The sequence below is a fragment of the Athene noctua genome, chromosome 3 (assembly GCF_965140245.1).
Source record: "Athene noctua chromosome 3, bAthNoc1.hap1.1, whole genome shotgun sequence".
Lineage (NCBI taxonomy): Eukaryota > Metazoa > Chordata > Aves > Strigiformes > Strigidae > Athene > Athene noctua.
This window is the reverse complement of record NC_134039.1, coordinates 13489107-13515317: the sequence shown is the minus strand read 5'-3', so window position 1 is coordinate 13515317 and position 26211 is coordinate 13489107. Positions and strand designations below refer to the sequence as shown.

General features: G+C 40.8%; 1 protein-coding gene across 2 annotated transcripts in view; it reads right to left on the bottom strand.

The window, feature by feature from the left end:
• Positions 1 to 25472, bottom strand: part of AGK (acylglycerol kinase) — a 36367-nt gene extending 10895 nt beyond the window's left edge. Inside the window, exons 1-10 of one of the 2 annotated variants that reach the window (XM_074902022.1) lie at positions 25299 to 25472; positions 16458 to 16497; positions 12432 to 12511; positions 11170 to 11245; positions 9707 to 9799; positions 8729 to 8761; positions 6656 to 6750; positions 4488 to 4557; positions 3624 to 3703; positions 1491 to 1548 (exon numbers count right to left, since the gene is read on the bottom strand). In XM_074902022.1, coding sequence (XP_074758123.1) covers positions 1491 to 1548; positions 3624 to 3703; positions 4488 to 4557; positions 6656 to 6750; positions 8729 to 8761; positions 9707 to 9799; positions 11170 to 11245; positions 12432 to 12511; positions 16458 to 16497; positions 25299 to 25408 — 735 coding nt within the window. In that variant the 5' untranslated portion in view covers positions 25409 to 25472. Of the gene's footprint in view, positions 1 to 1490; positions 1549 to 3623; positions 3704 to 4487; positions 4558 to 6655; positions 6751 to 8728; positions 8762 to 9706; positions 9800 to 11169; positions 11246 to 12431; positions 12512 to 16457; positions 16498 to 16581; positions 16608 to 25298 lie in introns of those variants that run through there. The other variant, XM_074902023.1, reaches the window with a different exon arrangement.
• Positions 25473 to 26211: the final 739 nt, after the last annotated feature.

Sequence of the window (26211 nt, the reverse complement as noted above, 5' to 3'; positions counted from 1 at the left end):
ATTTCTGAAGTGCTCAGAACATAGGACTTAGGGAAGGAATAATATGCTTGGGTTTTATACTAAAATAACCTAGCCAAGAGCCCACATGTACTTGATACAATTATGCACAAAACTTTTGAAGTAGTTTGGGATCATACAGCACAGGTTGTTAAGCTCATTTACCTCACAATTCTGAGAGCAAGGAAAGACTCCACTGTCATACTTACATAACACACAGGACAAACAGAGGTTGTATCAGTAGGGAAATACACGAACAATAAGCATTAATGATTAAAAGCAGCAATGCTGTGACAATTTAAGCCTGTATATTTTAGAAGGGGTGATAACACTCATAACAATGCCCCTGCCAGTATCAGAGGTGAGCTCTTTACCCTTACACTGTTTTCAGCTATAGGTCATCCTGTTTCAAATGACAGCTACAGCAAAACCAGAAAAGATGAAGTGCACAGCAGCAAAGACAGGCTTGGAAGAGATTAAGCTTGACAGGCTGGAGCCATTTCTTATGGAAATTAACAAAATGATAACATAAGAAGCAATAAAGCAATGAATACCACAATTAGGGGAGATCAGGTAGAAACTTTTTTATCTTAATAGCAGAAAAAGTGGGCACTTCTCTTTAACCTTCAGCAGGTCAAACAGATCATTTTAATGTAAAATTAATAGCTCACCAGTGAAATCCCCTATCACTGCCACTACCTGTGGCTAAGTACTCAACAAAATGAGAAAGGGCTGGAAAGAAGTGAAAAGCAGGTTTCTACCTGGAATGCCAGCACACAGAATCATCATCTCAAATTTCATGAATGCATTACAACTTAATTCCTCTTTATAGGAGCTTCCTATAAAGGAAGCATTGGCACTATCACAGACAGCATGGCTGGACTGCAGAATCTGATCTACTGTAGCAGCTCCTGGGTATTTCCACAGCCTTTCATGAAGCTCCTTATGTGTTCAGAGAACAGGAAAAGCACGTGAATTAAAATGCTTCACCTTTCATGCAGGTCAAATTTTAATCTTGCCAGGGACGATTTTAAGCAGCAGAGAAGTTTAAGGTGAGATATAAGCTATTAATCTTCATGTTCATTTTACTACATATGGAAGCTTGATTATCACCGTGCAGGAGCAGGCTAATTATAGCCACTTCTGCTAGATGAATAAATCAGAATGAAATGTTATCATAAGAAAGACTGTTGAGAAAAGGTGAGAGAGCACTTTAACGATTATCTTCAGCACCACTACTGCTCTCCAGTTTCAAAGGTGGTTACTGGCTCCCCCTGGTGATCTTGCAGCAACAGATCCTTAGTAAAGAATTATTTTTTTAAAGTATTCCTCCTCCCCTTCATCTCTTCAGAAGCTAAGTCTATCAGTTGGCAGGTTTCTTAAGTCGAGTTTCACTCAAATTTTATATTGTTACCAGAACTTGCAGATAAATTATACAGAGCATAGTCAGCCTTTGCATTTCTCAACTACAAAACCACTTTTGTCACAAGTACCTTAAACGTACTGAAAAAGTGAGCTGCTTTGGTTTTCAGAGGTCCAAGGTACCAGTACCTGAAAAAAAAGAACACAGACAGAACTTCTAAGATATCCAGGGGTTGATACTCGGAAAGGGAGAAATCTTGCACGAAGTCAGAGCACACAGCCTTGTTTGCTACTGAAGTTAGTACTCCCCTACAACCTTTAGCTTTAGTGATACTACAAGATAGTTTCTACACATCACCAGCATCTTAGCAGTGACATCACTTTCCTAAGTTACAGATCACCAAGATGCATAACATCTCAGGAGCAGAATTTTACCTAGTTATGTGACACACCTCGGAATGATTTAAAGGTCTCTGGTCTAACAGCTGGTGGCATGCAACTCCACAATAAGCAATAAAGAATGAGGTTGGAGGAAACAAACAAACAAAAATTAACAGCTTCAGGGACAAAAGAACAGAGCCAGCAAACATCAATTTGCCCCAAAGGATTTCCAGATCAAAATCAATGTTTCACAAAATAAAAATCCTGCCAGCCATAAAGTATTGTATAGAATCTAAAGATGTGACTATATTTGGGCAGGCTTGGCACATATTTTGATCAGTGTCTTCCACCAAAGAAGGTCAACAAAGCACATTAAACACTATCAGCTCAAGGGTTCTGCAGATTTAAGTGTACCATTAGCTACTAAGGCGTGCAACTGTCACACCACTCCCATTAAGTTGTGAAATTGTCTGTAAAATAATAAAACCTCAAAAACATAAAACAGCACCATGTCTCCACCACTGTGCTTAGCAGAGGGATAGCCAGACAAATTTCTGGAACTAGGGCTTATGGCTTGTCTCCCTTCATAGTAGGTGCCTTCTTTTAAGTATAAGATCAGTTGTACCGGAATACATCAAACATTCATTCAGCCCAATAACCCATCTCTGATAGGGACCAAAAGTGCATGCTTAGGGAGAAGTATAAAAACAGGACAAGCACACGTGGTCCTTGTCCCATGCACATTGTGAGCACCCGTTCATTTGTGGCTGAAGTGCTTTCCAAGCTGGGCACGTTTTCCGTGCATGTGAAAACATTCATGGAAGAGAATGACATCTGAAAATGTTCATGCTGCCTCAAATACAAAAGGCGCTGTCGTGCCTCCAGCACTGAATCCAAAAGACTCTTACAACAGGGAACTGCTGGAGGAAGAGATGTGAAGGCTGAAACTGGGCAAAAAACAGGGCATGCACAGGAAACCTGGTGAGAGTACAGAGGGAGAGAAGTGTACTTCCTTAATCTTAGGGCTGCAAGTAGCAGGAGAGCCTGCAGCACAGCCAAGTCAGCACCTACACAAGCTACCAAGCATGTCCTTTGCTTCCCAGGGACAAACACTATGGCTATTTACTGCATTTCTCCCACTTCATATCATCTCTCAATCCTACTCAAATATCTGCCAGCCAGACTCCAGAGGTCTGCTACCTCGTTTCCTGACGAAGAGCTCATTCCCAAAACACATGGTATTTCCTTATAGCTGTGCAGCAGAGGCATGTGCTGCCATTCCTCCATAACAGTCTGAGAAGTGAACTGCTTTGGCCCTGCTGCTCCTTCACCAGATAATGCTAGTCATTTGATACAAGACAGTGGCATATTAAATGTCCATTTGGAGAAAGCCCAACAATTATTAGTTTAGCATTCAGAGAACAGCCATTAGACAGCACGGTCCATGCCATTTCTGGCAGGAACTGAAGGGCATTTCTACTGCATCTGATGTCCCTTGTTGGAATCGAGTTACAGAGTCTGCACGCGTCTTTTCATTGGCAACTGATGAAAAACAATGGCCAATTACTTTACTTAGACTTTACTCAAGGGAGAGCTTTTCCCACTGATACAGTCTGAATAAAGTTCCAAAAGTGGGCATCAGAAGGCCAGCAGAAAGTAAATACTTAAGAACAGGTCAGCAGCAAATACATGTTTATTTCAAATGACAAAAATGCTGAAATGTCTTACACTCCCATATATGTTATATGAGACCTAACAAGAGCGGGTGCCTCTGCCTGTCAAATGTCTACACTCAAAAAAGACTTCTTTACAAGAGGTGGGTATGTTGTTTTAGGCAACTGATGCTAAAAAAGGTAGGGTTTCAAAAAACAGTATTTTCTTACTTGCTAACTTTAACTCCTGCATCTCTGTAAGATCCCCATCTTAAACCAGTCACTGCAAACACAGGCTGTTCCTTCTCTCCCTGTAAAGAAAAATAGATTGCAAAATTGTTTTCTCTTATCTTGTTTCCAACTTTGTTTTTTGCAGCTAGAGAAATATAATTTCTTTATAAAAACTGATTTCTGATTAATCCCAAAAGTGACATTTCACATAAGAGGTATGATAAATAGCTAACAGCAATAAAGCTAAACAGAATTTAAGCATTACACATTCCATCTGCTCCCAGAGAGGAATATAAGAGGTGAAGTTTTGAAGAGGTTGATTGAGTTTGACTGCACACCCAGCAACAGCCATTTCATTTTGTGGATACTGTCAGTCAAAAGCAAGGAGCTTTGCACAGTGACACTAAGTTCTTGCTGCAGAAATGTCCATTCTACAACATAACAGAAATATAATGTTCAAAAACCACACTGGGCATAGTCAAAAGTCTTCCCATTTCACATTTTTCAGTTTGTAAAAGAAAGCTATTAACTCCACAATGCATATGAATGCATTAAATCAGCTCAGACAGCTATTGTTATCTCTCACCATTTCTACAGAAATACCGGTGTTAGTAAGTTTTGTATTCATCAATACTCCTCAAGTCTCGAAAAAAAATTGTTCAGGCATTCTAGTGTTTTCTCCAGTCCAGACTATCTGATGTCATAACATACAGTGGAGAAACAACTGCCACCAGAACTGCTGATATCACAAACCAAAATTCATGACAGCATTACACAGAGGAAAAGCAGTCTGTATAAACAGAACAACATGAGAATAGGGAAGTTTTAGGAATGTTGGATGTCAAAAAAAGCAGATGCTTCTACCTTGATCTGCAAGACATCAAGCGGAACTGTCTCTCCCTTCAGAATGGCCAATGTAGCATTAATAATATGTCTGCAAAACAAACAGGAAAAGTAAAGGAAAACAAACAGGAAGGAAAGAAAAGAGTAAGATTTAAAATTACACTTTTTTCCAGCAAACCCCAGGAAGAGTCCAGGTGGGCTTTTTTTCAGCAAACACAACCACCTCAGGGAAAGAACTCTGACAAAAATGCTGCACTTCCTTGAAATCAGAAAGCAAACTGGGTGACTGCGACACAAGACAAAGCCTGGATCCTAACAAACAGGAAAATACCTGAAAAACAATAGGAATTCTCGGCCTAAGTTTTTCAGATATTCCTCCTTCAGCTAATCTGGAAGATAGCACGCCAACTCTGTTACTTGCTGATTTGAATACTTAACAAACTAAGGACCCAAATCATGGCTTTATTTTTTTGGTGGCAAGTGTAACAACCTGGGAGAGAAAGGGATAGTCACGAGACTGGTCTCAATTCATGTGTCTGGGATTGAATTGCCTTAGTACGTTAATTTGAAGTTTTTAATCAACATAAATGTACCTATCAGCAATGCTCATGTGGTTTTGGTCTCCATTAAGTTGTGGACAGTAGCTAAGGTACTTTCTCATTTCAAGTTCTAAAGCATGGCACTCAAGGTTTCGTAACCAAAGTGTTCAAGTTCATAGAGAAGTCTACATTCAGACCTTGAAGCATGTATTTCACTAAAACTCCTTCCTTGTTTTCAAAGTTGGTAAAATTTAAATTCACCGTTGCACACATTTCCAGTGTCTCAGCTGGATAGGGAAAAAAACAAAACACATAACCGAATGCAGTTTTCAGATTCAGCCCAATATTCACGTGAATCAGGAGGAGAAATTGCCCTTGGCTTCATCAGGATTAGAATACTGAGACAGAGAAGGAAGCTGCTCTTCCCTCAGCCCTTTACTTCTAATTCTTAACTTTCTTCAAGTCTTCTACCATTCCTATACACCACAGTCAAGATGGTGCTGAAGGAATCAAAGCCCAAATATTTCTTTTTATAATATCACTTCTATACTTAAGTCAGGTTCTGTTACTGGTGTGGGTTGTTAAGCAGTCTATTGACCAAATTCCTTTCAAATTCACCAATATGCTGCAGTCTCACCTGCACAGCTCATTACCTTGGGACAAGAAGATCATTCATTTCAAACAGTTTCTTTAGAACGCAAACATAAATTATTATTTTAATCTTAGCTGCTGATTATAGCCTTGTCCATCTTGCCAAACTTCAAAGCACTTTGGTAGTTTTAATGAAGGATGTTATGCCAGTTGGCTCATGGGTTTTATGTATGATGGATACCAGCAAGGGTTCCGCAAAGAAGAATGTTAATGATTTATTGGGAGAACCAGAGTGAACAGATTTCAGGAGCAAGGAGGAATACATTCATTAGTATGGGAGGAGAGGATGGGAAAAATTGAAAAGAAATTAAATGTGGGGAAAAGAAGGATTAGTTGACTAGCCTTTTTAGTTTAAGAGTGGACAAAACAATCTCACAACAAACTGAAATGCAGGCAACAGATACTGCCGGACTGGATCATATCCAGGATGCTGACAGATAAGATTCAGGTTGTTGGAGAGTTGCCAGCACCAGTCCCACCACAGGGATGGGCAAGAAACCCTGAAGAACTGAGTAATGGGATTCAGCCTTTCCCATAAGGATGTTCTTGTACGCCTTACTTTGCAGGTGCTAACCAGGTTATATGAAGAAAGGTTTCTAGAAGTCTTAAACTAGAGAAGGGACAGAAAGAGAACTTCTTTTTGTTTTGTTTTGTCATATCCTTGCTATATCCTTGCCATATTCTTTCTGACTATTCCTAAGAGACTTGATCCTTTTAATCTTTTTATTACAGAAAACCTCTGAGCATCACACGATCAGAGAAATTAGCCACAGCAAATGATTTCATGTTCTAATAATACATACATTTCCTTCTTTTAATTTTTAGTCAGTTTTTGGAAGTCATTAACTCAGGCAAGTCCAGAGAATCATCAGGCTCTGCCCAGAGACTGCCAACTTCTATGTAACATAGAAGAAAAAGAAAAGTATCAAGCAAACTGAGAACCACTGCTCCTTGAAAACAAATAAAAAAAGCCTCCATCCAGAAACACGCAATACTTACTGGACTTTGTTTGTGCTCTCAGGGTAGAGCGTGTGGCTCAGAGTGCAGGTCTTTCCAAGAGGTATGAATCCTATAGGAATCTTACTGAAGGCAGCCTGGACACATGAGAAGAGTAAATTAACATTTGTATCAGCTGAACGAAGCTTCCTGTGTGGAGATCACAGCTGTGTCTGAGATCACTCCTTTGGCACTAAGCAGCCAGGCACTTCCTTAAATGAGGCAGTAATACACAATGACTCAGAACATGGCATCCGAATCTGTGAACCCACCGCTGCCAACTGGGTACAGAGGAGCACTCTGTAATCATTAAGAACATTGTTACACACAGGTTGGCAGCCACGTCCTAACTAATGCATGGATTCTGTCAGCAATCTGCCATCTTTCTTAATACTGTTGGTGGCATCACAAGCTCTGAATCTCATTTACCATTGCAGAAATCCCCCTCTGATAGAGTAACCTTGCATGACAAAGAGATTTTCTCATTTAAGGAAAGGAAATTAATCGATTCCTCTGGCATCCAAATCATGAAGCAGCAGAAGGTCTAATTTTTGGAAGTCACTGACCATGTTATTTTTCTGTACCACAGTTCAGCAAAAGGGCTTGTTGAAGGAGCAAGTTATTACACTATACCTCATAATAAATTGTGCTTCTTGAAGCATGTCAGCAAATCAATGTAAACTACCATATATCACAATGTACCATCTCCCTCCTGGGCACTGATGCACCACAACACTGCAATTCTGCAACGACTAAGTAATACTCACTTCATGCCCACCCTTTCTCCCTTGCTATCTCTGTGACACCTGCAAGTCTTAACACATCTCAAACACCTTTCTCTCATTTTCTTCAGAATTGTTTTACAGTATGCAGCCAACAGGCTGTTCACAGCTCATGCAGTCATGCTCTGCTCCCCTGGCTGCTAGGAACAGTGTTTCTGGAATACCCTGCACAGGCTCTTCTTATCCAAGCAACAGTGGTATGACATATCCAAGTAAAAAAGGAAGCAGAACACAGAACGAGGCGGCTGAACTGTAGATTTCTACTCCTAGGATAGAGTGATATGAAGGCCAAGAAGAATTCCCTGGCCAAAGACAAAAAGTGACACAGTGGCAATACTACAATGCAGTATTCCACCCAAAGTAGTGCTGGATACAGAATTTTCTATGCTACTGCAAATCAACCCAAGCTACATCAAGATAGCAAGTCAAAAAACAGAGAAGAAAAACTAGCCAGTAAAGCCTCTAAAACTTTTCTTCCAGTATGTTTAGGTTATAGAGGTCTCAGGGGCAAACTATAATAATATTAAATTTTTAATAAATGATGTCTCAGAATTGGTACAGCTAGCACCCCTTTAAAAATACTTAGTTGGTTGCAGAGTTTCTCTTGTCACACTCAGACAAAGCAACTGCCTAAACAGATGCAATTCTAGCTGCCAAGGATATCATCATAATCTCGTCTGGATCATTTAATTGAGTTTTTGCCAGCTTCTGCCAGAAGGTTTTGGGAACAATGATTCCCTCCTTTCTTCAATAACACTGTCCTCCCTCTTTAAAAAGAAAAATTACTCTCATTTCCATTTCAGGCGATCCACCTTGAGAGGTTAAAATTTGCTTTCTGCAGCCATCTGCATAGGTAGATATTCACAGCTTGAAAAAATGGCAAAGCAATCATAAAGCAATAGGAGCACAGCCCTAACTGAATTCGGTTTCAAGCCTGTACAAATACAAGAAAAACATGTACTTTTGCCCAATACTTCTGCCAAACAAAGCAGCATACACAGCTGGTCCATGGATCTTTGGAAGTTGTGCATTTGGCTTCTCCAAAATCCCTGCTCTGACGCTGGAAACTTCCCAAAGCTGTGGCTTGGGAGCCACTGCACTCCCTGAGAAAAGGAATGAAGAACAATGGGCAGAATTGCAGGATGCTAGCATGGCTGACTTACTATGCAGCTAGCTGGCTCCAGATTAGTAAGCAACATATCCGTAGAAGACAGCTGAGGCTAAGAGATCACAGTGATGCACAAGACACTTTCTTCAAGAAATAAACAAAATTTTAAAAGTGACACTTCCTCACCTCATCTGCTCTGCGGAGAAGTCCAGTTATGACCTGAAAAACATGGGAAATGCTCAGCTCTGAGACTCAGTTACAGCAGAAAGCTATGAAATTCATACCCACATTTACTCATTGGAGAAGATTTAAGGAGCAGCTACTCTTTTATGGAAGGTGCTACAGTTGCTTACATAGGAAAGGAGGCATGTTCAGTGTGCAAACCTGATGAAAATAGCAGTTATGAGTGCACATGAACATATCTGGCACCACAACCAATGCCAGTGTAAATGTTTTAACACTGAATAATGCTCTGCATCATGCAAAAATAGCACTGGTCAGTGTGCAATTAACTATAATCAATTCTAAGGCCAGAAGAAACTTGCAGATACATTCTGACCACTTTCTCTTAAGGTCATTGCATTTCATTTAGCCACTGCCTCATGAAGCCAGTAGTTAGCATTCCAGGAAATGCTTTAATAAAATACAACCTTCCTTGAAAAATAGAGTATCTCCCAGTTCTGCTGGTAGTTTGCTCCTGTCATTAATCATCTTGACAATAGGCATTTATTAAATACATATGTGGGAGTGATAACAAAGCATGCTAATTTTTAAATTATTTGATTCCCACTTAGCAAAACATGCATTCCTCTTGGGGAGTACAGATCAGAATGAACTTTGAAAATTAAACCATTACAACTACATTACACAGGAAAAGTTAGAATTGTCTTCTCAAATAATTTTCTCATTCTAGAATAAAATTCTGGAAGATAGTTATGTCACATACTCTTTCTGCTCCCACTCCCATCATCACTTCTAGACTAACAACAACTAGCAGAGTCTTCTTGTCCCCAGAAGATTGTAACATTGACTGAAAATACAGACACTAAAACGACAAATCTCTAGCAGTGGTTGTTACGATGTTGCTACATTACACAGACTCAAGCTTCTCAGCCTCAGCCTGACTATGACTCTCAACAAACGAGGACAAAGCTCCTGCAGTACCTCTTGTACTGTGCCATCTCCTCCTGCAATAATGATCAGATCTGTGTTTTCCATCAATTCCAGCAGCTTTTTTGCTTGTCCCTCATAATCAGTCTGAAGAAACAGAATTCCAAGCATGAGAAGTCAAGTGACTATTTCTAGGATTTCTCTTCTATAGAAAAAAAAGAAACATCTGTCCATTTGCTTAATGGTTATTCTCATATAGGCACACAGTACTGTATATTACTCACATTCACTGAAATGTCTTCAACTTACAAAATGAGTCTGCTGCCTAATACAATATGTGCAAACACATACACACAAAGGCTAAACAAAGTAGCAGAGTAAATCTTATTCAAGAGATTTAGACTATCACAGCAGTAACCATATTTCCAGACAGTTTTACACTGAAATGAAACCACAAGCAAACCATGCTCTTGCAGATAAAGTTCCAACATCTTTAGCAGCCAAAGTGCTGAAGTGCATCTCCTGAAACACAGCATCAGCTGCCTAAAAGGCTACTGCCTGACAACAAGCTCTTGACAACAGGTTTAACAGTAAAGAGTACACTGACTTTATAAACCATCAAAACCATTTTCTGCAGAATGAATGTCTTTTACAGGGACAGCTCAGCCTCAGTTACTGGCCCAGCCCTGTTTTACTAACTGGTCAGGTCTGAAGCTACAAAGCATCAGTTTTAAGTCTTGAAAAATAATTATTGCTCTCAGGGTGGGACTATGTATTTTCAATGACCAAAGAAAGACATTAATAAAACCAGCACTTTAACACTAATCCTTGTGAAAAAGATTCCAAGACAGAAAGATATATATTAGAGTACTTCGCTGCTAGGACACAGTGACTATTATACAATCCACGTATCACAGCCTCAAAAACCTGCAAAAAAATCATAATACTTTCATGTTTACTTCTTGTTCTCTTTCCAAAGAAAACCTCTTTGCTAATTCACATCATTTAGAGCTCAGTGTTCTGGTTTTGTGATGGGAATGTTGAATTATTTGGGGATACACTGAGATATTTTCAGTGTAAAAATAAAAGATTATTTTTAATTAATCTGAACAGTTTCACTGCACATCAAAGTTCCTCACTTCTGAATTCTGCAAGTTTAGGCAGAATTGACTATTTCAACAGTGATGGGCACGCACCACTAGCCAACACTCAAATATTTAGAGAGTTTTCTCTCAAACACGAATTATAGAAGGGCTGCTTTAGACAGACAGACAAGCACATGTACCGCTTTAGCTGAAAATTAAAAACTCATTACATAGTTTGTAAATTAACTGTGAATTAAATAGAAAAAGATTAAGTACTGGCTTAATATTTCAGTATTTACTCCTTTCCACAAGATGTCTACAGGACAACTGAGAATTTCAAATGCATCCAGAATTTAATTTCAATTCTTTAAGAGAAGAAAGCAGAGTAGACAATGTGTTATAACTATATTAGCAGAACCTAACAGTTCTTACCTTAACCACAGTTACATCTAAGCCAGACAAGTGCAAGATTGGAGCAGCATTCTTTTCAAAAAGGTTCCTAGCTTTGCTAGAAATAACAGAGTAAAAACTATTTCAGTAGTCTGGTAGCTAAAAAAATTTAAAAGGAAAGAAGCAAATGAATAACAAGAAGAAATCTACTTAAAAGTGAGCATACAATCTACACAGTCACTCAACCTGACAGTCAGGAAAGACGAGATTTGGTTCAAATGTGTTACATTTCTAGACTCAGATCTCACATGTCAGGTTTTTGTTGCAGTTTTAATAAATGCAGAAGAGGTTATCTAGCTTTCTCCCAAAATAATCAAAAACCCCAACAAAACAAGATCTCCAGAAAAAAAATTATTAGAAAATTAATGACTTACAGAGCACCAGGCTTTAAGACCACAGAGAAGGCTCATTTAGGTTTTCAGAAACATTTTTTTAAAAAAAAATATTTATTTACATATTATTAAGTAAGTTTAGAAGCAAAATTTTATTATGCCATTAACTATAAATTGCTTACAACAGGCAGAAACATGAGTCTAGAAGTCAGAGACTTAATTTATTAACACTGCATTTTCCAGTTGTGGGTGTTTTGAACAAAAACACTTAAGTCCAAGCACTTCCATGTCAGTTATACTATTCCTTTCATATTGTTAGTAACAAGTCCCCATCCCTCCCCAAGATGCAACTGATAAAAGCTTAGCTTATCAGCAAAAACAGACACACATCATATCCAAGATTACTGTTTTTCTGCTGATGAGCAAGCAAAAGCAGCAGCCAACCTCTTCCAGGAGTCTTGCTCTGAACCCATATTTAGCCTCTTAGTTTATGGGCACATCCCTTTCAAGGACAGGTTCCCACAGAAGATCACTGCAGGCTAACTTCAAGTCTTGAAGCAATCAATGTTACCTCTTATTTCTATAGTTTTGAAGGATGGAAATACATCACATACAAAAGTTTGGAAGGAATTCCACATACAAAGGAATGACAAAGGCCAAAACATGGGATAAAAGAAAAATTTAAAATAAACATATGTTTAGAAATCATGCTTTCAACTTAAGAATCTAGTTCTATTTCTCACCACAAATTTTTTGGTGAAATAAAGCTTGGCATAGTTACATAGCACCAGCTCAGCATCAGAGGGAAGCAAAAGTGAGCTCAAAAATCTGGCTGGCTTTTATAGTGGATGGCAGAGCAAAAAATACAAAAAGAGTGCCTCACATATGAGTGCAGGGAAGAGGAAATTTTACCCTTTGCAAGCTGCGGGGTTGAGAAACACTGTTGCTTTCTTCAATGGCATACTGGAAGGGATCAGCTGGTTGCCAAAAGCCTAAGAGAAAAAGACCAGAGTTCAGTTTATCTTTTAAGCACGTTGGTAAAACAGTTCAAAATAATGCATATGTATAAATGTCAATGGGCTTTCAAGTCTCATGACATTCAAATGATGTCCACCTTCAGCCACTGCAGAGGTCTCCTATTCAAAGACCTGCATTCTTTGCAACAGCTCACACCACTGTCACAAGTACTCTTTAGCTCATTTTTACAATTTCCCCACCATTTTAGTTTTGCTTTTGTCAACCTCTGGTTTTCTGCCATGGGCAGAGATCCAGGGAGATATCCTTGGCTCCAAGGTTACTTGATTCTCCTTCCTTATGTAAGTCTCATGCATCTGCCTGCCACCTTCTTCCTGTATCTTTTCCCACTTCTGTACTTAATTTCTTATTTCTCTCCTGCTCATTTTTGTACTTACTGTGCTTAAGTTTTTGAAGATATGAAATATAATCACAGAATCTGCCCTGACCTATAAGCAAGCTCACTGTTTCTCAGATATTTTTAATTCCTAATGTCTCCATATAAAAATCACTTAATTCCTCTTCAACTTTTAATCTAGTTCTGAATAGGTGCCTTGATTTTAAATTCTTCAGGAGTTACTCCATACAGCCTCTTGTACCTTTTAGCCGTTTGTACCTATTTCCACGGATTTTCAGCACAGGAGAGGCAGAAAAGGCAAAGCTTCCATGCATGTCATTTCTCACTCTGTAAACCTCCTTTAGGTCACCTAAAGGCATCCTCACAACACCAAATCAAACTGGCATTGAGTACTAGCATGACAACTTATTCAGCAGTACCATCCAGAAGCCCCAGAAATAAAGTAGGAACAAAAGACTAATGTGCTGAACAGAAGACAGTGTCAACTGTCCCTGGTTTATGTTCCCCCTTTATCTTGAAAGTTAATCCCCCTAGCAAGAATTTTTACATTGAAGAAGGTGGACACTGTACACAAAGCAGAGAAGAATTTAGTGATCATTAGCTGTTTAGATTTGTAATTGCCAACTTTGCTCAGGAAACCTCAATTAAAAGTGTGCAGCTCGCTATGCTGCTTAAAACATTCAAATTTCTTCTTCAAGAAAGTAAAAGGATAAGAGAAGTTGCTAAGAGTAAAGGAATCTCCAACAAAGGAGAAACAAATCAATAGCTCTTACGCTTTCAAAAATCAGCTGGAAAACAGACCAACTTATTTTACTGCAATTGTCAGGCAGGAATTGGGAAATATACGGGACCTCTAGCATGTTTCAGTGTTAGAAACAATTAATTATTTGCTTGGGGTGTGTATTTACTTGCTCTAAACAACCTAACAGGGCTTATAAGGAACTAATGAGTGATGACATAATCATTTCTTTATGTAATATACCTAGATATTTATGTTACATACAGGGACATTTCTAAAGCAGATGCTGATTTTAAGACAGGAAATAAAAAAAATAGTAATGCCACAATCTGTAAGTCATTTTTTCAGAACACAACATAAGGAAAGACAATTTAAAGTCAGATATTAAAAATAGTTATTAATATATATATATATATATATATATATATAAGAAGGTAGAATTTAGGAAAGCCAATGCCTTTTTCACTTCCTTGTCAAGTGCACACTTGCAGATAGTGCATTTCTGGAATTCTAAGATAACAATCGCTATTTTGCAACTATGAAAAACACTTTAGACAAAGGCTTTATAATATTTTGTGAATACTAACAGAAACTTTGGAGACAACTACTCCTGCTTCACAGAGACTGAATTGTTTGCTAGCTAAACAGGACCTCTTTAACACACACCGAGAGTTCAGTAACAAGGTCAATCAGCAAGACCACATCTGCTAAGGAAGCCCACAGTCAGCTAACACTGGCTTATTCCAGAGAAGGAGGTGTAAAAGGCTTAAAATATGATAAATGGGTTCCTTATTATAGAATCTTTCTATGATCATTTGCCATTCCAAGGCTGTCATCATAAACTGATAATTAAATTCGGACATGCATGGTGAAATCTTTGCATTAAGTACTGCTGCAGTGGATACTTTGGCAGGAAGGTGGGCACCTCATCAATTTGGTACTGTAACAGGCTTAAAAACTTTAAAATCGGATGTAAAAATAATAGGGAAAACCTACCACTTTACTCAGACTAAACTTTTTCTTGGGTGAGTCTGCCTCTATTTTTTCCCAATAATTATACAGCACTATAAATGCAAGTAGCACTTTCCAAACAGACTGTTGTTATTTTGAAGAACATATCAGACATCTAACGCCTTACTGCTGTACTGTTGTGTGTTTTCAAGCAGTATTTGGCACTGACATATCAATGAGAACGGAAATTACAGCAAGAATTGATTACTAGGCTTTCTGGTTCATTCCTTCTAATGCAGGAGTCTTCTGCAGGATATTTTCCCAGGCTTTAACCACTGGAATTGTAGGAAGCTCTATTGACAGTGTTTTTGCACTTTCATTTATAAGAATAAGTCATAATGGAATAGATCCCATCACTTAATGACTGGAATTAAGAAACAAGAAAGTTAGAATTTCCACAACAGAACTATCTTCTTGTACCAGTCTTTCCTTAGCACTTACACCTTTCTGACAGCATACACACTTTGGTCTTTTAACTTCTCCTTATATATCATTTCATCAGTGCCTTTTTTTTAAATGTTAATTTGGTCAGCATGCTTCAAATAGCAGTTAATTTAATACCTTGGTATTTTTGGTAATATAAAAACTTCTATCATTTTGCTATTATGCAGTAAAATTGAATATTGAAAACATAAAAATCAAGAACAACTGATACTATGAGTTGGAAATGCATTTGACTCTGTAGCTATAAGTATGATTTATGAAAGCAGTATTTTCAAGGAAAGATTTTTCTTATTCTTTCATGAGACTTCACCTCCCTTACATCCATTCTGGCATGAAGTTCCATTGCCCAAATCATATTGCTGTGAATATCTTCCCCCCAACAGCAGGAAGGCTAAAACTGGGATTATTCAGGTGCACCACAGAAGCAGAGTAATCTCAAGGAAAGGTCTTTAATAAGAAAAACAATTTTCACCATTCTTCTTAGGCCCCAGTACATAGCAATGATGGGAGCAGTGTTACACCCTGCAAAATCTCTAACATCTGGCATGAAGAAGCAGGCTTACAATAAACTTTATTTGTGGGAAGTAGACTCTTAATATCTTAAAGCACATCACCAAGGTAATCAGAGCCAGTAGGCAGTACCTGTGCATTGGTGTCACCCGTGGGCAGCAGCACCTGTGCCCCTGAAAGACTGCTTATTACGGCTAAGATTTCTTTCTGGGAATACTACAGTATGGGAATGTGTTCATCGCTGGTTGCCCATGCAGGCCACAAACTACAAAATGCAATAGTCAATATACGCAGAATAACTCTCTATCTCTCTCTCTGAACGCTAGCTTTCTTGTCAGTGATCAGCAAATGGGTTGTCTCCATTAACTTCCCAGTATACTGGTCTCAAAAGCACTAGGTCAGGCCTCACACTTAGAATCCTTGATAAAGTCACTCAGGTTCGAGTAGACAAGGGCAAGGTCTCTCCAGCTGAGCACTAACATGAAGTGATTCTGCCCAGACCACCCATCATGGGCAGATCTGGGATTTCAATTTCCTGTCTTATCAACAAATCCCCTTCCTACCAGAACTTTGGAGGCACAGAGCAATTACACCTGCAGAAATGGAGGTCTGGGGAGCTACAGCTACCCCAGTGACACCACTGCACCATCCACTGCAACCACAGTCAGGGCATGAAAGGTACAGTACCCCGGCTGCAGGCTGGGGGCCTCGTCCACCCTTTGGCACTTTAGCAAAAGAACACAGATGCATCATTATAAGGCTTGTCACGTAGAGAGGGCCTGCTGGGAAAATCTCTGGAGCCCTGCACAACCAAGATAAGAGGGAGATTTTAATCTAATTTTATCACTTTAAACGGTATTACCTGGGCTTCTTGGCATGCAGCTCTTCGTAGCAGGTTATCGCTATTAGGTAAGACAGAAAGAGAGTGGACATTAGGTTGTGTAAGTTTAAAATAATTTGCTCATTTTTAAAAGGTAGTTACATACCATTTTTACACCCACTTTGACAGCACTAAAATGAAAAAATACAGGTACTTTAAGACCCGTTTAACACATTTTAAGGATGAAACACACCCATTTAAGCACACATGCATAATTTTTTTCTGCATGTGCACACAAACACCCTTTCTATAGTAAAGAAAAGCAGAAGACAAAGACCAGGATGCCAAGTGTGTTGATATTTATATATAAACTATGAGACACTGCACAACTACGATTTCTTTTTCAATTGCTACATAACTGTACTCCAGATCTAAGGTGTGGTGTTTTTCCATGTTAATACTGCCTGCTATTTACACTGAAGGTACTTACCATTGTGGCAGTATAGCAGGGATTTAGAGTAGACTTAAGTGTAACTTCTGTGAATTTAAATCTTTGTGCATTGTAAATGTGAACTCCCTTCTCCACTGGTTTTTAAGCCAAACACATGTTACTGCAGCACCTACTACCCACCTATGCCTGAGCATGGCCTAAAGCAGTAACTCAGAGGGAAACATCACTCAACTCACCTAAGTGAAGTTTAAAAACATAGAAGAAAACATCAGTATTAGGTATGTCACTGATGGTCATTTCAGAAATAAAATCCAGACTAATCCTTGTGCTTGTCACGGGTGACAAAGCATTAGCAAGGTGGCAAGCAGGGTACCGTTGGCAAGCAAACTGGAGACATAGCTACTGAGGGAAGAACAACATTCTGTTTTTCCTCAGACAAGAAAATGTCCTATTGGCCCTTGCAGGCAAAAGAGGGAGGAGTCCTGTTCTGCAGTGCCCAAAGTCTCACATGTCCTCTAGATAACAGACACTCCTCCTCCTTGCTAAAACCAAAACACTCCTTCAGCTTGCCCTTGCCAATACCTGGCAAGACAGCATATTGTTGTCTCAAAAATACCAAGTACAAAAAACTGCAATTATCATCAGCATACCAAAATGAATGCACCACACCAACTAAAAGGATTCAAGGCCAACCAGGGAAAACAAGTGACTAGGAAAGCAGCACATTCCTGCCACAAAGTATGGCTCATCAGGCCAAATCCTGCAATGGAAGTAGCAGAAGAGAAGGCAAGGCCTTGGTCAGACCTCTGGACCCAAACACGAGTGTGATCTATTCAATTCCATAAGTTTACGGTATTTATCTGTCACTGGAGCTATATAAACTGCTCTTTCTGGCATCACCAAAACATGCTGCAGTGCCATAAAAGGAGAAGTAGGGTGACCTCCTGTGAGATACAAAGTTGGGTTCTAAGAAAATAACTACAGAAAAAAAGTCATAATTTATTCCTGGTAATAATAAAAAGACAAAGGAAGAATTCAAGCATGGAAAAAGAAAATATGTGAATAATATCTCACCAGGATAACAAGTAACAGGAATGTCTAAAAAAAATTTCCTTAGAGGCATGCTTTTAACTGTCATGTTTGCTCCTTAAAACCAAAGGAATAAGTCATTTGTATTAAGCACCTGAAATATTACTTAATGGAGCAGCAGACTTGGTTTTGATTGCAGTAGAAAACGCACTAGTTAAAGTAACTATCTCTGAGAAGGTTTGTATTAGAAGCTAAACAACACTGTCGCCACTAATTCCAGTTCAGACAAGACAGCATGACAGACTAAGTTCACACTGTGCTGCTGAGGGCAGCCCTCATATAAGGACTTCTTTTCCCTCTGTGACTACGCGTGGCCAGAGCAAACACAAAGCAATTGCAATTTCAATATGTAAAGTTGAATTATTACGGGATATCAAGAAAACTCCACTATCAAATGATGGCTGCACAGCTGATGTATTTGAGAATTGCTGTCCTAACCTTATTAACAAATTCTAGTTAAATCTGTGTTATCTGTTTACCTCACATTGATGCTATTTAGTTGAGAAGTCAAGCTGTGTCACATCATCAGCCAGCATGTTTTCCTGGTGCCTGCAACCTTATGCTGCAGTGTTAATTGCCTTTAAAGTGGAGTCCAGCACTTTCTGAAGGCAAGCAAAAGATACTGTGCTCTGTCCCAACTTGCAAAGACCCTCAAAAAACCTGTCAAGGATGCAAACTTGATTCAGCTCAATACATGTCAGCATTTAAGTTTATTTTCTCCTGCACTGAAGCAATTACAGAACACAAAAAGTCTACTCTTGACACATATCATATTGGTGTCAAAGGAAAGGTTTAGGTTCTGAGACCAGAACCATTTACTGCCCAGTAATTTCGTGATTTGTCTCACCGCTCCAGTAGCACAGCACCCAAAATCACATGCCATCTCAGCCATACTCATAGGATTACCACTGATTCAACTAGGACATATATTTCAAAGTCATCTGAGTTTGGCTTAAAGATGCCAGATAACAGGAAAATTTTTATTTCCTTAAAAGTTTATGTCAACACTTATCTTCACACTTAAGAAACAACAGCACAAGTACACTCACAGGGGTGTATCTGGGAGAACAACATCCTCCTCCTGTACCACACCTCTCCCCTTTACTCATCTCATATGGCTCACCTATGTACTACAAGTGGGTATGGAAGTCCTCTGCAGGTCATACCAACTAATAAATATGGCTAGAAAAATCTTAAAAATAGCAAAAAGGCAAATTCTAATCTTCTGTCTCAGTACATGTTAGATTATCAAAATACGGCTGTGTACCAGCTCCCAGAGAAGAAGAGACTTTAATAATAAACATAACATTTTGTTGATTTTTTGTACTTTAGTGACTAATATTATGTAGTAACAAAGCCTTTTCAACAACACTTGAACATGAGCAGGTGGAGGGAAATTGCTGTACTGCCTTAAAGAACACACAGAGATTTCTTCTGACTTGCACCATATCCACAGCAAACTAAAAATCAATTTTTACTTTATGTTTCCTCTAAGTGCTTACAGACACAACTCTGTCCTTAAAGCAAAACAGATGTGCAGTATTGCACCTGCTGGCCAACCCAGGGCTGCCTTCCTGCTGTGAGAATTAAGCATCACACAGCTTACAACTGGGCCACCTTGCTTAAGGAGTAAAAAATTGGAAGACACAGCAGAATGAGCAGTGGCAGTGGGGTATGGAAGAAAGAGGATGTCCTAAACTGAACCCACGGACAGAACTTTGACTGCTTCAACAAAGGTATCAGTCAAACCTGCAAGGCTGACAGCCACTGCGGTGCAGACTCTTTGGAGAATAGAGTGGGCTTACGCCAATGCAAGGAACCCGTGCAGAAAGAAACGAAGAGCAACTGTTTAGAGCTCAGCACACACCAGATGCATCAGGCTGCCAGACCACGCCAGGCTGTGAAAGTCCAGCATCTGTACAACCCACTTGAACAGGGGCTGTTCTGATTTGTCTGTAACATCCCCAGCACAGGACTGGTGCCCGCTGCTCCTGTCCTATGTGTTTTCAGTTATAACAGGGAATTAATACTTTTACATATAAGCACACAGATCCACACAATTTAGTATGCATGCTCCTCCAGCTGAGACTGCATCTTCTGCCCTGGTGACAGCAGAATCCAGGGATGAAAGGACGCTTCCCAAGATGAAAGGTCAGCCAGGGCAGAAATGAACTCAAGAAGAAGACAGCAAATTTGAACCAAAGGCTGTTTGAGGCCCATGGCTGCAGCTTCGTCTTAGAGTCAACCAAAGCAACTCCCTTAAAAGTGACCATATTACAAATGTATAAAAAAGCTCAGGTGTGAGATCCCATTTCAAAAAGGAAGGGTTATGGGCATTACATCTAAGATTATTAAGTACATGCAAGCAAGAAGCAGCGTAAAAAATGTCCAGTTCAATGTCTGCAAGGAGAAACTTGACCAAAGCTGTATATATAGGATCACTCCTCAAGAGGTATAACTGAACTCCTAAAAGAGATTTTATCTTAGCAGAGAGTTTTTTGGCTGCTTACAATGCAGCAAGAGCACAGCATCCTCTTTGCTGGATATTACCATTTACTTCCAGCTTGGCTTTGGAAGGGCATGAAAGACAAATCTTAGTTTTCATCAGTGTTACCCAAGACTCAGAAGTTAAATTCCCTTTTTTTGATAAAGTTTTGATGAAATAAAGTCAGCCACTCAGGAAGTATATGCAGAAAGGTGACAAAGTGAGTTATCAGTTGGCAAACACACAGAGACTAGCATTCAAATTATAGATAACAATAACACTCGGATTACTGGCAAGCAGTCAAAGGCCCAGATGTCTTGTCAGCATTTTCTACAGAGAAAGTCAATACTTCAACATATACAGAGTAAAACTGAGCATCCGATGAGTCCAATGCCTCAGTGCAATATCAAGGGTCCAGATCCTGACAAAATGATGATCACTTACCCAATGACACCACTGTAACAGTCTGGCCAAACCTGACAACCAGTTAAGTTGATGTCCATCATGCCAGAGATTAAATTTCTGCTGATTTGACATAGCTGGTGACTCACTGCACCACCTGGACACATAAAGAACAGCAGCAGCTCAATTCAGGAAAGGTGACCCAGGACATAAAGGTGAGAGGGGCTTCCAAACTTGGTGGAAATTTTAAAACAATTATATGGTATCTTTATCTGCAATCAGCCTCACATGTATATGTTAAACAGAAGTATATTACTGTGTATGAGCATGTATCTGACAATCTGCATACACTCTAAGATTTGATCTAGTACATTAAATCTGTAGTATGATGTAGTATGTAGTACATTAAACCTGTAGTATGATCAAAATGATAGATTAAAATAGACAGATTAAAGTGATGCTAATACATAAATTCATGCAATCCAGAGAAATTAAAGGGAGGCAATCTCACAGGTGACAACACTGAGTTATCTTCTTATTCCTCCAAACCTACAAGAGTATTTGCTATCCTAAATGAAAGACAATGGATTTTAAAAACATATTCTTTTATGAGAAAGAAAGGAATTTTAAGACTCACTACGGTTTTGTAAGAATAGTGAGAGGGTTTTAGTTAACAGTAGTTCAATCAATCATAATGCCTATAATTTTACACATGAAAAAACTTTGCCACCTCCTGATCGATGACTCTTTTGAAGAGGCACCTTCTGTTATATTACCTGCTTGGAAGAGCTGAATCACAGATGGGGGAGGGGGAATCAGCACAAGGTTTCCTTTTTACTCTTCCTGTTCATCCAAAAACCCCTTCCTTTTATATCAGTCAGTATTTGAGCAAACACCTCCAAAGATGGAAGGCTAACACACTGATCCAGAAACTAAATGCTGCGTGAAGAAAGTATCGTACAAGACTGGGCTAAGAAACTCCTTGACCTTTACAGTTACTGTCATCCACAACCTTTAGACTAACTCAGCGATGAACTGTTACACTCCAGTGCCCCTCTTTCCTCTGGAACCTGTGGAGCACAAGGGCGTCCGCATCAACCCCCACAGCACAGTCTGCAGGGTGCAGGAGGGGGACACCCAGGTCCATTTCCAGGCAGGGAAGAGACACAGGAAACAAGTCTGGAAAAGGTAACATTGTTCTTGTCCATATTTGTTCAGTAGCGTCCTCCAAAGCTTAAAAAAAGTACTCCAGAGCTCTTCTGCCCCTATGGGCACGTAGAGAATGACCACAAAAGAGTTGCCATTTATTTGCAGGACAGATTGTTATTTACAATAGCTCCACTTAATGCAGGCATCATAGCCTCTGCATCCAAAAGAACGAAACTTGAGAAGTCAAAAAAGCAAATTATCTTCTCTTTGCAAGAGAATTTTAGAAAATCCATGAGGATGGAAAAGCCAAGAAGAGGGATGCAGCATGGGAAACAAAAATTTTCTCCAGCTGCAAATAAATGAGCAACATCTCAGACAGCGAATTCCAGTAAGACAGAGGCTAATCTGAACTGATGCTATGCTAAAGCAAGCCCCTTCGTCAGAAACTCCAGTGATGCCAGAAACCGAAGCACAAGACTTCACTAAACCTTTAATCTGTTCTAAAAGGGCAAATATCAGTCTAGTCAAGTATGTCTCATGCATAGTAATTTAGCCTCCGATGTCAATAAGAGCAAGCCTCACAGCCAACTTCGCCCATATCCAATTCCCTCATTAACCTCTTCAAATGTTGCCTGCCACAGTTTGTGCGTGGGGCAAGGGGCACCTCTTGTGCTCCCCAGCATAACTGGTACATAAACAAAGAAACTGGAAAAAGGAAATGTACAAAAAAACCACCACCAAAAGCCACTACCACATTTGGAGGCAAAACAAGCTGCAGAGAGGGATCCTGGCCTATATCTTGCTGTCCAGCAGCCACAAGGTAAGGCCTTCACTGTGCACAGAGTACCATGAAAGGGTTGCTGAGACCACCTCTGAATTTTCACTCTTGCCATCTGCTTCTTCTGTCACTCCTAGTTTTACCATTCTCTGGCTAAAACAATCCACCACAAAGAAATGGCTAAACACTTGTCACTTCCAAACAGTATTTAAATCTCTGAAAGCAGTACTTTACAGCTGTGCTCCAGTCTGCATCAGTCACACAGAGCTGTTTGTCCAATGCCTGGTAAGGAAATGCTGTATCTTCCCTTACAGATGAAAGGGAGATTGAAGAATGGAATCTGTAACCATTTTTTTTTTCCCCCACTACATCATCTGGGTTAAAGCACCATGCTTACACTTGGTGCAAATAACCTCCAAGCACTGAAATTTAGATACTGAAAGTTCCCTTTCTGTTTGTTTGCCTTTCATATTTCCCTCCTTATTCACTATCATATCACCTATGGTATGCTTCACATTCTCCATGATCATAACATGTTTACGCAGTTACTGCACAGGAAATCAATACAGCTGAAACCAACAGTACATAGGTACATGAATTCCCAGAAACAACAGACATAAAGGGAAGACTCATTGTGTCTGACGCTGCTTTTAGGCCTCCTCAAGTGCCCACTCTCCATATGCACAAGGAGCAGGTACAGTCTTTTCTTAATGCTTTATTTCAGTAGCTGTCTACAGTACCCAGGGCCTGACGTGCACCCTGCTGTCATTAGTATCTGTGGAAACAGAGGACCAGTAAGGAGACCACTTACGTAAGTAGGGTACCTGGGAAGGTCAGAGGCTGCTCTGCCCCACCAGTCAGCCCCTCGTATGAATGCCACTGAACAATTCCATCCTCCATATTTTGTACGTAAAGTTCATTCTTTTGGCTAAGAGGTATCTAGAATACTAGAACTTCAAATAATTACCCATTTACATTTCACTGTGTTATCAGAATTCGAAGTTCAAGTCATCAGAGGGAAAAGTGGAATGCAAGCTCAAGGAACCACTGACATTACACAAAAGCATCAAAAAAACCCCAACCTGTTTAGCACACAAATACTTCTGCTTACAACATGGCAGTATACTATGTACTTCTCTGTCTGTTGGTCCATGTAGGCATACTCATGAAACCATGACCTCGTTACCACCACTTTCACACAGTTACTCTCCATCTTACCATAACCTGCCATACAATCAGCAATTACAAAGAAAGTTTGGTGGGAGAATTTTTTTGCTGCTTGCCCTGCAGTCAACCAAGCCTTAGTGCTTCAGGTAAGAAGTAAGCAACTAAAGCAGATGTACCATTCAAAACAAAGACTGATTTAATGCGAAAGTCCCTAGGCAAAAGGAATCAAAGAAAGAAAGTACAACAAACAACATAAATTTTTTTTCCTAAGTTTTCCACCGAGGCTTTGGCAGCATTTTAATGTAAGCTGAAAAGAACACTGCAAAAATCATGACTGAACAATTAAAAAGACATTAAGACAGTGACAGAATGAACAGCAGCACCAAAAGTAACAATTTTAAAAAATAATTTGGCTATACTTGCATTTTAGTCAAATGTATTAACCATAATCTTAAAGGACAGGGATTAAAATGTAAGCCTAGCTATTTAAAAACCGTGAAGGAGGATTTTGCTTACTGCAAGGAACATTTGCTCCACATATAAACAGTGGAAATGACACCCTGCTAGGTACGACTTATGTTAGCAAGTGTGGCTGCTGCAGCAGTTGAGGGGCTCCTTCCAGCGCGGCGGGTGGTAAGAGCAAAGCAGGAGCACCGGGAGGTACAGTGCATGGCTGCTGCCAGGCCGCAAGAAAGGCACAAGGCCTCCTGCGACAGAAATCTGGCATCTTTTGTGAGGTGTACACAACCACTGAAAGAAAAAAAAGAGGTGGGAAAACCAATGGGCACATGGCCATCATGCTGTGATGGCCACCCTGAAGGTGGCTTCCTCTCAGCATGGTACCAGTGGCACCACTCTCCGGCGCAGGGCCTCTGGTTTCATTGATTCTTACGATATGGTTAAAAGCAAGCAAGCCGATGACATGCACTTAGCTGAGGGCATTGTTTTTAAGTTAGAAAGGAGAAATCTTTCTCCTCTCCTACACGACCCAAAATGATTCACGTGACCCTGACAACACTTCTGTTTAAAACCACCGCCCGAACTAGCCCCAAACTTACAACAAGGCCAAGGTGGGAAGTCGCAAAAAGGCACTGAGCCTTCCTAAGCTGACGGCTGCTGGAGCAGGGGGGAGAGCCATCCCCCCAAGGCGACGGAGCCTCTCCGAGGGGAGACCCCCATTTCCACAGCAGCCAGGGCAGGCGACCTTAGGCAGAGGGTGGTCACCCGCGGCGACCACAGCAGCGACGGCCTCACCGCGCCGGGCCGCTCGCTTGTGAAAGCCCGCGGGCACACGGCCGGGGCGGCGGCCCGCTCTCCCTCCCTCCCTGCCCCCCGCCCCCTTCCCGGCCCGCCGCCAGTTACCAGTGCCTGCCATAGAGCCAGTTCCCGCCCCAGCTCAGCAGGCAGACCCCGAACGTGGTTTTCTTCCAGTGATTCCTCAGGGTGGTCAGCACTTTCACCGCCCCGGCCATGCCGCCCCCGCCCCCGGGGCAAACCGGCCGCCCAAGATGGGCCGGCGGGAACCGACGCGCCGCTGCCGCCTCCCGGCCCGGCCCGGCTGGAAACGGCTCCCCCGGCACCGGCGTTCCGCGCACCGGCGCCCTCCCGGTCCTGCGGGGAGGCCGGTCGGTGCCCGCCGGGCTGGGGGAGGCCTCTCCCGGCCCCCGCCGGGCTGGGTTTGGGCAACCTGGCCCCCGCGCATCGAGCGCGGGGCTGAGATCTCACACACGCCCCCCATGTTACCGTGCCCCTGCCTTGGGCCTTGTGTGCCCTCTGATGTGGTCCAGGCACCCTACCTCAATTTAAAAAATAATAATAAAAAAAAAAAGGCCCAAGGAAAAGTGTTTTCACACTCATGAGCGTCCCAGCCCTCGCAGTCTCTCTGCATGGTCACCCTCCAGCCCACGGGGCAACCCGCAGCCACGGGCTCCTGGCAGCAAGCCCAGACCACGGCCAGGAGCAGGAGGCTTTCCGAACAGCAGAGGACACAGTGAACAGGTGCTTCTTCCAGTCATGGAAATATCCAAGGTGCCTCCTCCCCGCCCCCACCCCCCCAAAAAAAAAAACAAACCACACCACCAAAACAAGACCAAAAACAAAACCCAGAAAATATTTCAAAAGATTCATCTGGAAGAAATGTTGGCTAGGAAGTACCCGGGGTTTGCTGTTTAAGCTCCACCGAGGGGGTGACCATGAACCCCAGGAGAGATGTCTCCAACCATGAGTGGAGAACAGACCACGCTCACAAGCGTGCCACACAGCCGTGAACAGCACA